At 34.3% G+C, this 13555-nt stretch overlaps 1 protein-coding gene across 2 annotated transcripts; it reads right to left on the bottom strand.

The window, feature by feature from the left end:
* Window positions 1–961: 961 nt before the first annotated feature.
* LOC128238140 (uncharacterized) lies at window positions 962–9190 on the bottom strand. 2 transcript variants are annotated; one of them, XM_052953722.1, is made up of 3 exons: window positions 9115–9190; window positions 7157–7546; window positions 962–1546 (listed from the first exon to the last, which is right to left on the bottom strand). In XM_052953722.1, the coding sequence occupies exons 2-3, from the start codon at window positions 7218–7220 to the stop codon at window positions 1101–1103; spliced, it is 510 nt and encodes a 169-aa protein (XP_052809682.1). In that variant the 5' UTR covers window positions 7221–7546; window positions 9115–9190; the 3' UTR covers window positions 962–1100. The 2 variants fall into 2 exon arrangements, 1 of the variants encoding a protein (XP_052809682.1); XR_008261635.1 differs by lacking the exon at window positions 962–1546 and adding an exon at window positions 1934–2071.
* Between the last annotated feature and the right edge of the window lie 4365 nt (window positions 9191–13555).

The raw sequence follows: 13555 nt of genomic DNA on the forward strand, positions 1-13555 counted from the left end.
TCTGGTAACCAGAGATATACGCCGATGACCTAGACGTGAATAAATTTCACAATCGCACAATTGCCAGTGGTTTTTGACATGGAAATAAATCTTAGCTCATCTACTCACACAGATCACATGTGGAGCTGTGAGGATTGTTGAATTTCTGTTGTTTGTCCGTCGTTAACAATTGACTTTTCTAGAAACGTTTTAAATGACGTTGAAAGCGCGCATTGTCAAGGGTACATCCCCGTCAGTCTGACAATAAGGCGAGAATATATCTTACGTCATACGACGATTCAATTTTCTGATTGTCCCAAATGACGGTGCTGTGCGTTGTCGTAACATATAGTGCCGCCTTTAGTCGGGCCTACGTCATTTCAAACGTTTTCGCAGAAAGATCAATTGGTTTGGTTCACATTTAAACCGATCTTACTAAATCTTTGTTAGAATTTACGTCTCTAAAAGTCTAGTTCAAAGCTTGGTTAAGTGGACACAAAAAACTAAGTCCGATCTTGATGAAACTTTATCAACCACTATTGTTCTAGTATGTGTTTTAATATTTTATGCGGCGAAAGTGTGCCTTTTTGCCACATAAGACAGTCCTGTTTATGCGTTGAAAATCACCGCATAAACGTGGTCGATTTCGTTTATGCGGCGATGCTGTTATGTGTCGTTAGAGTGCTTGTCCTTACATTTACCAATAAAAGTATTGTGATAGCTGTGTAGTGCATATGGCTTGTAGCGTTGCGGCTTTTGTTTGATGTTTATCTGTTCTTGCTCGTTGTACCTTTTATTATAGTTTAGGCTATTAGGCTTGTACCAGCCGTTTCCATTGTATTAAAGTTGTGCAAATTAGTTTACTCGGTGACAAAAGCAAGAATTAAATTCAAGTTTCTCTACTTTTTTTCAATTGTTCAAATTACCATTGTAAAAGGAACAGTTATGCTGTGATAATATTTTATTGTTACAAACTATTATATATTGTTTCACAAGTTGTGCATTGAGGAAATCGTGCTTTGGCACCAAATTATGATAATAAAATTTAATGGTAATAAAATAAAATGATCATAAAATGCACATTGGCCTCGAAATTGATTTACAATTTAAAGACAACGAAATCAAAGCATGAGCTCGTTGTAAACATTACACTGTCCACCACTAGTTTCTGTGTTCTGGTAGGGAGAGTGTTGAAGTGTATCGTAGCCATGTCCAGCGGCACAATTTTGGCCGCTTATGTCAGCGTCAGTATTGGTTTGTGGTACATGGGCTACTGGCGCACCTTCCATATTAACACAAGCTGAATTGTTCGTTATATCGCGTGTTCCTATATTGTAGTTACCCTCAGGATTGTTTGTTTTACCGATGGTATCATACACTCGTTCTGATGGAAACTCTTGCAGACTTGAGGTACTGTCCATGACACTTGTGTTAGTATTTCCGTTTTCAGCTTCCATTCGTTTTCTTCGTTCCTTGAAGAAGCATGCGGTGGACACAGCCAACATAACAACTAACACACATGCTATCGGAACAGCTACCACCACCGCAAATACTTGAGTAGTTTTGTCTGAAATAGTTGACGCCTTTTATTGACCGAGGCATTTAAGAAAAACAAATTTAATAAAACCCTTGTATCATAACAAAGTGCACAAAGATATGCTAAACAAGCTCAATGTACTCAATCGACTTTTGTTTTGTTTCACCGCCTTGTTTTACTCTTGCACCGGATGTGGTCAATTTTCAAAATACGTAGTGGTTATGTTCAACCATACTTTTTCTCATAAGATTTTGTTAATTATTTTCTGACTTTGTTAAATGTTTAGTACGCAAGTGAAACTCTATGGTGTTGGGGTTCGTGAAACACTTGAAATCAGTGTTTTTCGCGAGCAAATTCATCAATTGATCATAGAATATATACAACGTGTATTTAATGGTCTCTAACCTATAACGGTCAACCTGGGGTTCAATCGGAGCACCTCGGCATTTTTCCATCGAAAACAACCTCGGGTGATTACCAGAGCATTAATACTACCAGGGTGAGGAATCAAGTGACTTCAACGTGGTTCTCACATGTGTCACCACAGTTCAAATCCTATGAAAACAAGCAAGAAAGTGAAAGTTATTTCTAAATAACCTTTTTGAGAGAAATGATGGGAAAATATTTCTTAGCCTATAAAAGACTATACTATTTTCTGCTTCTACAAGTGTGAAATATTTTGGATTTACTTATTCGAATCGACAGGATTTTGTAGAACGATGCTACGCTGTGTGCGCCGTGACTCTTTGTTTTGTATACATTTCTTAGTAATTAGTAATATTTAAGAATTCAAACATGTGTTAAAATGTTGATTTTACTCATTTCATTCATAAAACAAATTGTTTGTAAAATTTATTTTAGTTCTTTTATGAATATCGATATTTCAAGACAGGCTGTTGTTAACGTGAATTTTATATTTGCTGTTGTTAACGTGAATTCTTCTCAGTTTGAACTTTGACGATAATGCATTCAACACTGAACTTTTATTCCAAATAATATTTCTTTCATGAAATTAATATATATCCATCCATTTGTTCGATTTAAAATGTTAAATTTATGTTCTAAGTTGGCCGTCATGGTGATACGTCCAAATTATCCATTGTCCTTCTGTAATTGACGGAGTCAACCCTTATATGTTTCACCAAATGTTGACAAAAGATGGATAAATTTAATTGATGCAGTGATGAGTACATTCAAATGGAAGACAAGATACACTCCAGCCAACCCCGTTCCATGTACATCCTCTGGTAAAAGAAAGTCAACAGCGAAGAAATTATTGAACTACGTTTTAATGTACAATAAATCATTAAACTATTGAATAAAAGAAATAGTGATTACATGTTTTGCTGGTTGGATCGATTGTATTTGTATATGACATCATTATACAATACTTATTTCTTTTTTCATGATATAAGACAAACCCTATGAGTGAAATGATTCAAAACGTCGCACTCAAAATGTAAAAATTCAACCCTTATAAGTTGTGGATATCATGTATGCGATAACAATTTCTTTGATATATGTTTGCGTCTAACATAAATAAATTCGTGTTTTTTTTGTTATATAAATATAATCATATACCATTGTTGTTTGACATTACTAATTATAGGAATTGTAAATGTGATTTATTATTTGTAAAAGATCTCACAATGTGATGATATTAAAACAATTGTGCACCAGATGAACAAATTGCAAGAAAAAAAGAAAATTGTCGAAAACTGACATAAACGTATAAATGTGTACAATGCATTGAAACTTACTAACTGAAGTACCACATAGTTTACAATTTATTTAAGTTTAGTAGTTATTTCGTATTTTTCCATTAAAAAAAGATTACTGGGTATGTCTACCTAATATATTTCATTCATTATGCGTGACTGGCTAGTCGATGTTATCACGTGATATTACCAAGTTCGGTTTATAGCTTAAATATACCACCCGATTGAAGTTAGCCTTCGTAGCACAGTGGATACAATACCAGTTTGCAATTTTGGCAACACTGGTTCAAACCCGGGCTCCGACACAATTATTTTTTTACATTTTGGTACTTTTTTACAATTATGATATCAAAGCGTAACACATTCTATTAAATAAATGTCCTGAGATTCGTTACAGAATAAAACTTTGTTTGGTGCCAATCTGGTGTACAGTCCCTTTAAATATGTTAAAGCTGTTTTAAGAAAATCGTATTGATATTTAGAAAGATTGCCATATTGTTAGTCATGGGCAAAAGTTATTATAGATATATTACAATCACTAGGATTTTATGATGCATGGTTATTTCAAAGTGTTGGTGATTTTAATATATATTTAAAGTGAACTGAAACAGAGACTAAAATGTATATGTACAAAAATGGTTTGCTGAATTTATTAATTCAGCTACAGCCAAAACGTTTGTTTTGTTCACTGACTGTAAGTTACAACCACTTTTGTCTGTTGTTAATATAGTTAAATTTAGGAAAGCATTGACGAGACATAGACTTTCGTCACACAGGTAAGAAATTGAGGCTGGTAGATGACACAAACCTAAACCTATTTCTGAATTTGAAAGGAAATGTCAAGTTTGCCATAAAATAGTAGATGAGTTTCATTTCTTGTTTGAATGTACTTTATTTACTTATTGAAGAAGACAATACAATACATACATAAAAACTATTTAAATAGACCAAATATAACCAAATTAGTTGAAGTTTTACAAATACCAATAAAACTATTCAAAGGAAATTAGCACCATTTTTTTTTTATTTAGAGTCACTGTTGTACTTATAATGATGTTAGACAACTCATTTAAATGATATTTGTAACCACTGTCACCTCACTATGCTTATATTATATTGTATGTGTACTGTCTATGTTTAATTTGTGTTTCGAAAGTACCTTGTTAGTAAAGATAAGTATGCGTGCAATTATGTCTATCGTGACCTACGATCGATTGATAGAAGTGCATTTAATTATATATATTATGAATTCCATTGGTGTATGTTCATGGGCCTAAACCCCTTTATGCATTTGAATAAACCATGAAACTTTATTATCACAACTCGACGCTTGTGACTCCACTTAAGGTCTCTGGTTGGTGATATTTTCTTCTATGGCCTTAAAGCTATCAATTTCTCTCTCGCCCTCTCTCTCCCCCCTACCCAGATAAGTAGATTAAAATATTTGGCCACGCTGGACATCCTTATCGTGCTCATAGCTACAGAGCTTTTTGATGAAATCTCCAAAAGAGTGTTTTCTACAACAATTTTCCCACAAATTAATTTTTTTAGATATGCAAGAAAAAATATCAATCATGTGTTTCCAGTAAGGATAGAAAGCACGCTGCGTGACCGGTAACTCGGCAAGGCTTGTTACCGGCTTACGCGCGCGCCCTTGGGTCGGATTTTTCTATCCGTACCGGAAACACATGATAGATACTTATACTCTTCTATTGTCATCACATACCTGCCTCCCTTGTTGAGGACCGTCGTCTGAAGCACAATGGAAAAATTGTCATATGGTATTTTTGAAAAGTGAAAACTTTTTAACCTTGTTTCCGCATAACACGCTATGATCGGGTTGGTGATGAACCTTTTTACACGAAAGGCCATGCCAGATACAAATCATCAGGGAAGGTCATTTTCATGGTAGTTAATTTCGTTGTCAGTGCTTCTTATTATTTCCTGATTTCTTATGGATAAAGATATTTTGACCATTTTCGAAGCATGGAATTTAACTGGAGCGTTGGCAGTTTTATTATTAACCTTTAGGAATGGCGATTTTGTTATTTAATTGTTATTGTTATTTGTCGTTTATTGGCCGTTGAATTTCTTTGGAACGTACATGAGACGGGTTTGGCTGAAGTAAATTTTGCCTTCCATTTTATTGTATCTATTACTTCATCCATTTAATTTATCCATCTTTGTAAACATTTGGTGAAACTGCAGAGGGATACTGAATATTTGGAAGTTTCAAATCGATCAAATTGGTGTAAATTCATACCATGAATAAGAGCTTTAGGTCGTCACAAATGAGAGGGCAATATAAACCATAAACTATAATAAACTGAGCATGAAATGATAAGTTTGTTAAGGAAACCGACTTAACATAGTCTGCTTTATTGAGTTGAAAAGAAGATTACGTTAACGACAACACATATCACTATCATGTTTACAACAGCACTTCATGAAAATTCGATATTTATTAAAAAAACAACTAAAATAACATTAAACGAACAAGTAGTTTTATGACAAAACTAACTTTTTAACGCATGTCTGAGGTCTTAAATATTACTAATGACTAAGAAATATGTACAAAACAAAGAACCACGGCGCACACAGCGTAGCATCGTTCTACAAAATCCTGTCGATTCGAAATTTTGGCCATCCATCGTTAAAATAAAAGTAAATCCAAAATATTTCACTCTTGTAGAAGCAGAAAATAGCATTGTCTTTTATAGGCTACGAACTATTTTCCCATCTTTCTCTCAAAAAAGTTATTTAGAAATAACTGTCACTTTCTTGCTTGTTTACATCAGTTTTTAACCGTGGTGACACATGTGAGAACTACGTTGAAGTCACGTGATTCCTCACCCTGACTACTATTACCAATTGATTGTAGCATTCTAACGTGTTATTTGTATTACTTAGTTCAAATTTATTCCCAGTGAAGTGAATTCTTAAGCGATTGATTAGAATTCCTAAGAGTAAAGTACTTCTACACGATATACATGCATCGTAGTTATATGTGAAGCATTCTGATGTTGTGAACTGTTAATATACACGAGGATGTTTGCGATAAAAAACAGAGGTGTTCGAATTGCACGGGGCTATCCAAAACTATTAAAACATATGTGTTTTATCTTTTTGTATTAGAACAGTAGAAATGTGACATTTAAAGACGTTTAAATTGTATATTGTGGATATTTATTATCCTGGTAACAACATAAGTATTTACTTGCATGATTTAATTTAAAAGCGTGTATTTTGGTAACGTTTTTTTTTTCATTTTCAACCATTTAAACAAGTAGAATTGATGATGAGTTAACATGTGAAAAAACATATCTGAACTGCAGGAGATTGAGTTTGTGCCCACTTTACCGAATACATAGTTGAAACGTTCAACCAATTATTTTTTTCTCGTAAGAAATGTTACTTTTTTCTAACGTTATTTAATGTTAAGTACACAAGTGGATGTTTCTTTCCATATTCGGTTGTTTTTGGTTTTTGTTTGGTTGCCATGGAAGCATGACATGTATTGGTTACAACTAAAACAATGGTGCAATGAACGTCTCATTTACTTGCAATGTGAAAGAAATCTGAAAAATAAGTTTCAATTATGTTTCATTTAAGTTCATTAAAAGGTGTGTGTGGACAACGTAGCGATGACCTTATGTTTACGTTTTTGAATTGACACAGTATTTTATTATTATTTTTCTAGTTAAACACAGGAACTTTTTTCCCCATGTGTCGTTGCGTTGCAGCGGAACGTTCATTTTTTGAAAAAGAGACGCACCTTCTTATGAGTCACTCGATACTCTCTCGACAAAAAACTATACCTAACCGATACCGACCAAATACCATCATATTCTACAACAAAAATTTGAAGACCTAGGAAAAACTAGTGATTGGTCGTATAAAATGAAAGTTGTGAATTTCATACCCGTAGTGTTCGCCAATGGGGCTGAAGTAGTTCTTGGCTCAATAGGTGTCCGACTCGTGGTCATGGGTATTGTTGCTACAGGTTTAACAGTTGTGGAAAATGCAGTGACAGTTTCTGGTGAAGATATTGTTGATGTTCTCCTTGGAAATGTAGCAATTGAAGGTATGGTTGTAACAGAATGCTTTTTTGTTGTCGTTGTTGCCTTTGAAGTAGAAGTAAATGGTGTTGTCGTTATTGTTTCTACAGCTGTAGTTGTTGTTGTTGTTATTGTTGTTGCTGCTGCTGATGTTGTTGTTTTTCTTGTTGATATTGTTCTTCTTGTTGTTGTTGTTCTTTTATATTCAGGTGTAACTTCTTCGCAAATTATCTCAAATGTGTCGGTCGACCTTGCTGTTTTTAGAAAGTAAAATGAAAAACAGGATTTAAAATTCGATGACAAAGAAATGTGAAGTAAAAATAATAAACAAAACATACTTTTCTGAAACCTTTTGAGATAAACTTGCTAGCATATTTTTAATAGAAATATACACATAAATACCAACGTATATCTAAATCGTTCGAAAAGAAAACAAGGAACATACTCAAACACACGGTAAACGCTAACCTAGTGAAATCCATCAAACGTAGCGCTAACATGACGCCATCTTACCAACGTTACGCTTCCGGGCGCCATCTTACAAACGTAAAGCTTATCTGACACAAATTTACAAATGTAGCCTTTACCTGACGCAATCTTACGAACATCATGCTTATGTGGCGAAATCTTACAAACGTAACGCTTTTCTTACAACAATTTTGATAGGCTTGTCCAATCTTAAGCACGTTAAGCTTACCAGACGCAATCTAACAGACGTCATTCCTACCTGGGGCCGGTTGCTCAAAACCTCAATTAAATTTAACAGTGCGTTACCTTAACCATCCGTTAAATCCATAACTGACTGTTACTTAACGGTCAGTTTAATTAATGTTGCTCATAGCTATTTAACGCTGCCGTTTAGTAACGCTAGCGTTAAATGCTTAACAGTCAATTAAATCCAACTTCCTGTCCCATAATACATTTGTCACCATCATTCAACATCCAAGATGGCCGACATCACAAAGTCTTCTGCTTATGATACTAAAAAACAAAAAAGGAGAAAAAAACAAACTAATTTCACAGCTAGTGAAACTTTGATTATAGAGGAATGTATGGGAGACTTCGAGAAAAGGGAACTGCTGACTAACAAATTTACTGATAAAATTTCTAATGAGAAAAAGAAAAGAAAATGGGAAGAAATAGGTGTCAAATGTTCTGCCCTGGGGTGTGCTGTTCGGACTGGCGATGAAATCAGTGTTAAATGGCAGAACATGCGAAAAAATGCCAATGCTGAGACGACAAGGTGGTCTGATATTATATTTAAAAAGTGTTTTTGTTAATATTTTGAAATATATTCAGCATGACAGATGTACTGAATTAAATGCATTTTTTATTCATAAAACAACTTAATATACATGTTTAAATGAAAAGGTTATTTTTTCATTCATAGTAAAGCTTAAAATGTGGCATGTATATTCAAAGTCTTTATTGATACTTTAATTTGTGTCATTACAGTGAAAGGCTCCAGCGGAGAGAGAGTGGGCGGGGTACTGACACGCTAAAGAAGGCTACAGATCAAGCCAATAGAATTGTGTCTATACATGCTGATGCCAGTTTCAATGGAGTTGTATGTGGAATGGACTCTGATGAGCCAGGTATTTTCGTGATAAACATGATAATTTGATATATAAAACATAATGTCGTCTGATACATGAAAGAGAATCTCTAAGTTAAAATAAACAAATCATAGCCTCGTATACAGATTGTGTTTCTATTTTTAGTAACAAAATCCTCCAACGGCAAACATTGATTATAATTGAAGAATGCGGGTAACAGGCTAAGATTCATATTTAGAAGGCATAAAACGATATTGATTTCTTACCTTAATCTATTTCCAAACGGTGATTTTGCTTTAAAGTCGTTATTCCAATGTAAATTAGAGGTGCCTCGTTGTTCACATCCTTCACCTTCAAATACTTCGTCTAAGTTAAAACGTCCGAAAAAAAAACGACTCAGACTATAATTCTAGTTAACACAGTTGCCTCCCTTATCTTAATTGTTACACCATTTATTGTGTTTCGCAGATGGTCTTTCGTTTATACCAAATTTAACGGATGAAGAAGATGCGGAGAGTGAAAGCCAAAGGTCATCAAAGTTACCCCCGCCATCCAAGATCATAATGGCGGCACAGCCTACTGCAGGACCATCAAAGAGCAGGTACCAAGAACACAAACATGAACGTGTGTAAGTGTTTGCCATGTATTCAAACAACTGCATTGTAAAAATACGATATATGAAATATACACCAATTGAGTAAACTTCAACATTAACAGGTTGAATCCACACGTTATTTGATAATTTTTGTCACAATTAGAAATAGTTTCAGTTCACTGTTCTAACATCATATTATTATGATCCTTATTGTTAATAGTGTCAAGAGAAGGAAGACCAAAGCAGAGGAACTCATTGATTGGCAAATTATATACTTTCAAAATCAGGTTGAATTAGCACAGCAAGAGGTATGAAAAAGACTAAGGGTACGGAGGATGTTACAAAAAGTAAAAATGTACATGTAGATCAATGCAAAAGGGGTTTAAACCACAACAATTATATGTTAGATGAATTATATATGCCAAAGATTAAAGATTTTATTACCAAATCGGCAAAGTTGTTTATGTTTTGTTTTGTTTTACAGAAGGAAATCAATCGGGTGAAGCTGAGAGTGATGGAAAACTATGAAAAAAAAACTTGATACAGAGGAAATAGACGGATTCATCCGGACAACCTTCTTCGAGAGTTAAACATGAACATGTGATATGGTTTATTTCATCCTGGTTTTATGGCGTTTATTTATTATTTGACTGTTTGCAATTTATATACGAGCTTGTAAAGTTACCTACATGATGTTTTTAATTCAGTGTGAATTGTCTGTGATATTTGGGCCATTCTGAGCGATTTACCTTACTTGCCAAAATAAGGTGAGCACGTAAAAAATCCATGAATCCAACCGGTGTTTTTTTTCATTAATAAGTGTCTTTACACAGTACACAAACAATTATGACTGAAGAGCAAACAATGTAAGAATTATTATTTTTTACTTCAAGAGGTGTATGAAGATGTTGATAATCTAACAGCGATGATGATGAACTAACAGTGGTGATGATTAACTAACAGTGGTGATGATTAACTAACAGTGGTGATGAAGAACGAGCAGTGGTGATGATGAACGAGATTTATGATAGCAGTGGTATATATAAGTCCATATCGATACTACACAGAGAAGAAGTTTTCCACAATGAAGTCTCTAGTGGCAACGCCAGTACCACCATCTTGGTGTACTCCATCATTCCCATTCTGTGGCTGAATGAACTCATCGTCGTCCATAGGCATGTTCATGTCCACTGCAATATTATGTAGGATAACACATGCCACAGCTACCTTGCATGTCTTTATTGGTCTGAGGCATATCTGTAAAATTATATAATTTAATTGAAAAAGGTGAATATTTGAACGTGTGCGCGTACATGCATGATCGGTTTGGTGTTTGTTTAAGTGCGTGTACTAATACTATAACTATTAAGAAACAATACGATAAGATAAATTAATCTTATTTAAAGTCGGTTATGATAATCATAAAAAACACTAGCTGATAGCTATTTCCGACATAATATATTATCCAATAACAGACAAACAAAAGACCAAAATAGATTCAAGATCATAATATCACATGTTTTAGTATAAATACATAGGTTGCAATAAGATTATAGGCTTCATTATAAAAATAACCAGATACATTAAAAGTTACAAGATAAAATACATTCATGATTTAAATACTAGCACAATACATTAAGTGGAAATTAAATGAAGGCAACAGTAAGACACACAACATGTAGTTTAAACACTAGTAAATAACATTAATTAATATACAACCATTATTCATATACACAAGTAGTATCTCTGAATGTAAAACATGAAATCTCCTTTTAAGCCTTCCAAATGCTCTCTCGATGCAGGCCCTTCCCAGCAAACATGACCATATCGGACCGATGTCGGCTGAATATCGGCATATCGGCCAGTGTTTGCCGATATCGGCCCGACATCGGCCCGATATGGGCATATTGACTTAAACATTGTATTTGTAATAATACTATATGATTTTAATTCGAATGTTTAAACATTATAACATAAACAATAGCTTTTGTTTTTTTATGGACAAAAACATTTTATAAATATCGCGATATCGGTCCGATATTGGCCCGATGTATACTCGGTATTGCTTCAAGGGAGAGCAATCCATATGCTGCAACTTTCACTTGCAGTTCATTCCCCTGGCGATTAATAAAAAAATTAATTCATTATCATTAAATAATAAAACCAATTTAAGTTTATATGGTTATTTTTAATTAATTCTGTAATTAATAGATTCAGTTCATGTTTATTTGATTTTTATCTTCGAAATTATTTTGTTTTATATTCACTGCGGTATTTGTGCCATTTCAAAAAGATGATGCAAGTCAAATCATACTTTTGGTATTTATCAATGGTAAGTAATCTTTGAATCGTTGTTGAAAGTATGAATATAAGGAATTATTATAGTACTATTCTGTTAATCTATTGTTTTATTCTCAAAAGTGATATAAATACTTTTATTTCGAGTAAATATGTTGAAAAGGAATTCGTGTAACATATTTTCGTGACTAGTTCTCTTTGTAAGTTTGTTGTTTTATGAGTTTGATTAAAATATACATTTAGGTAGCATGTGCACACAAAAGCAAAATATTACATTGATGATTTGGTTGGGTTTGAACGATTAATTTATCTGCTTCCATTGTAGACAAATTTAAAAAGAACATTTTGTTATCAATTATGAATCATAATTGAGACATTGTAATTTACAGTATCGTATATTGTGGAAAGATCGATCAAAGTTGCAGAGAGCGGACAACTGCAAATCGAGACACTGAAATAGTACACTGAAATAGAGGAATAAAGGCAATCATAGGGGAGGTATGTCTTTACGTCCCAATTGTAATGCACCAGTCAATTGTAACCACGCCCCCCACAACCCAGGTCTAGGGAATAGCTGGGACTTTGACTTTCGGTCCAGCCAACCCCGGGTAAAATCCCCGCCCTGCTGTGACAAACTGATGGTTAAACCCCGGTCAAATGCCCCTATACCCCAGAGACTCTATATAAAGCCCAATCCCCGCTAAATTTGGCGGTATGACAAAACCACCGCAGTCACCCGGCCCTTTTCCCCGGCTATCCCCGGTATACCCCCGGATCTGGGGGGCCGTGGATACGATTGACTAGTGCATTACCATTTATATTGAACGTGTTCATATTCATAATATGTTTGTTACAATCAGTCTGTCAGGATGCATATGTATATTTTTTGTGAAGCAAGTTAATTTATGATACATCTGTTAATGAATTAAGATCGAAAGTACTAATAAAAAGCAGGTGATTTAGGGTATTTGACTATTTCACACTTAAGAAAAGCAGGTTGACTATACCAACCTTTAAATTTACCTAAAGGGGAGAATGATCAGGATAACCCACTAATGCATTTGTAACTGTAACAAAATGTGAAGCATTTCAGAGGAAGCGTGCTTAATCATATGAGGATGAATAAATGTCAGTGACAACACCACCAAGGCATTCGAAGGTGACAGTGGCAGGACTGTTCTGCAGGCATCACAACAGTTACTATAAGATCCCCAAACAGTTGCACCATCTCTACAGGTATATACAGCTATTAACCTTTGTTTTTAGCACAGTTCAATATATAATCCCCCAGAAATATGCGAAGGGATGTAGGCAAATTTTATACAAACAACACCAAAAAAAATAATTTCACATTAATTTTAACAAAAACCCAATTAAAATTAAGAATACCAACTTCCTTGAAAATTCATTATGTAAATACCCATATCCTGGAAAAGACCTATCTCGCCTATGTATTAACAGTACATGCAATTATTCCAGAGGGTGTCGTGAAATTCCGTCGTTTCTCACAACAGAGGTGCGAGCGAAAAATGCCGCCTGGATGAAGACAGCATCAGACAGAGATGGTGGGAGGGAAATGAGGCAGACGCAAATATCTGAGTGCATCCTTGGAACACCGGGATGAAAAAACAAAACAATATGTTAAAAACGCTTAATGTTTAATGCAGTAGCGTTACCTTAAGTATTGTTCAATGAAATATCTTTTATTTCAAGTCTTATTTTGTTTGTTTGTTTATTTATACAGTAACAGCCTGTGTGTATTATGGCATGTTTTTGTATTTTAACTTGAACATTTTGATAAACTGTTCAGGTGT

The sequence above is a fragment of the Mya arenaria genome, chromosome 6 (genome assembly GCF_026914265.1).
Source record: "Mya arenaria isolate MELC-2E11 chromosome 6, ASM2691426v1".
Classification (NCBI taxonomy): Eukaryota; Metazoa; Mollusca; class Bivalvia; order Myida; family Myidae; genus Mya; species Mya arenaria.

Bases quoted from the DNA above. Each gene is read 5' to 3' on its own strand.
- LOC128238140 (XM_052953722.1), bottom strand. From the start codon at position 7,220: ATGACCACGAGTCGGACACCTATTGAGCCAAGAACTACTTCAGCCCCA. The intron at 1,547-7,156 runs GTATGAAATTCA...CAACTATTTCAG, and splicing joins CCCATTGGCGAACACTACGG to ACAAAACTACTCAAGTATTT.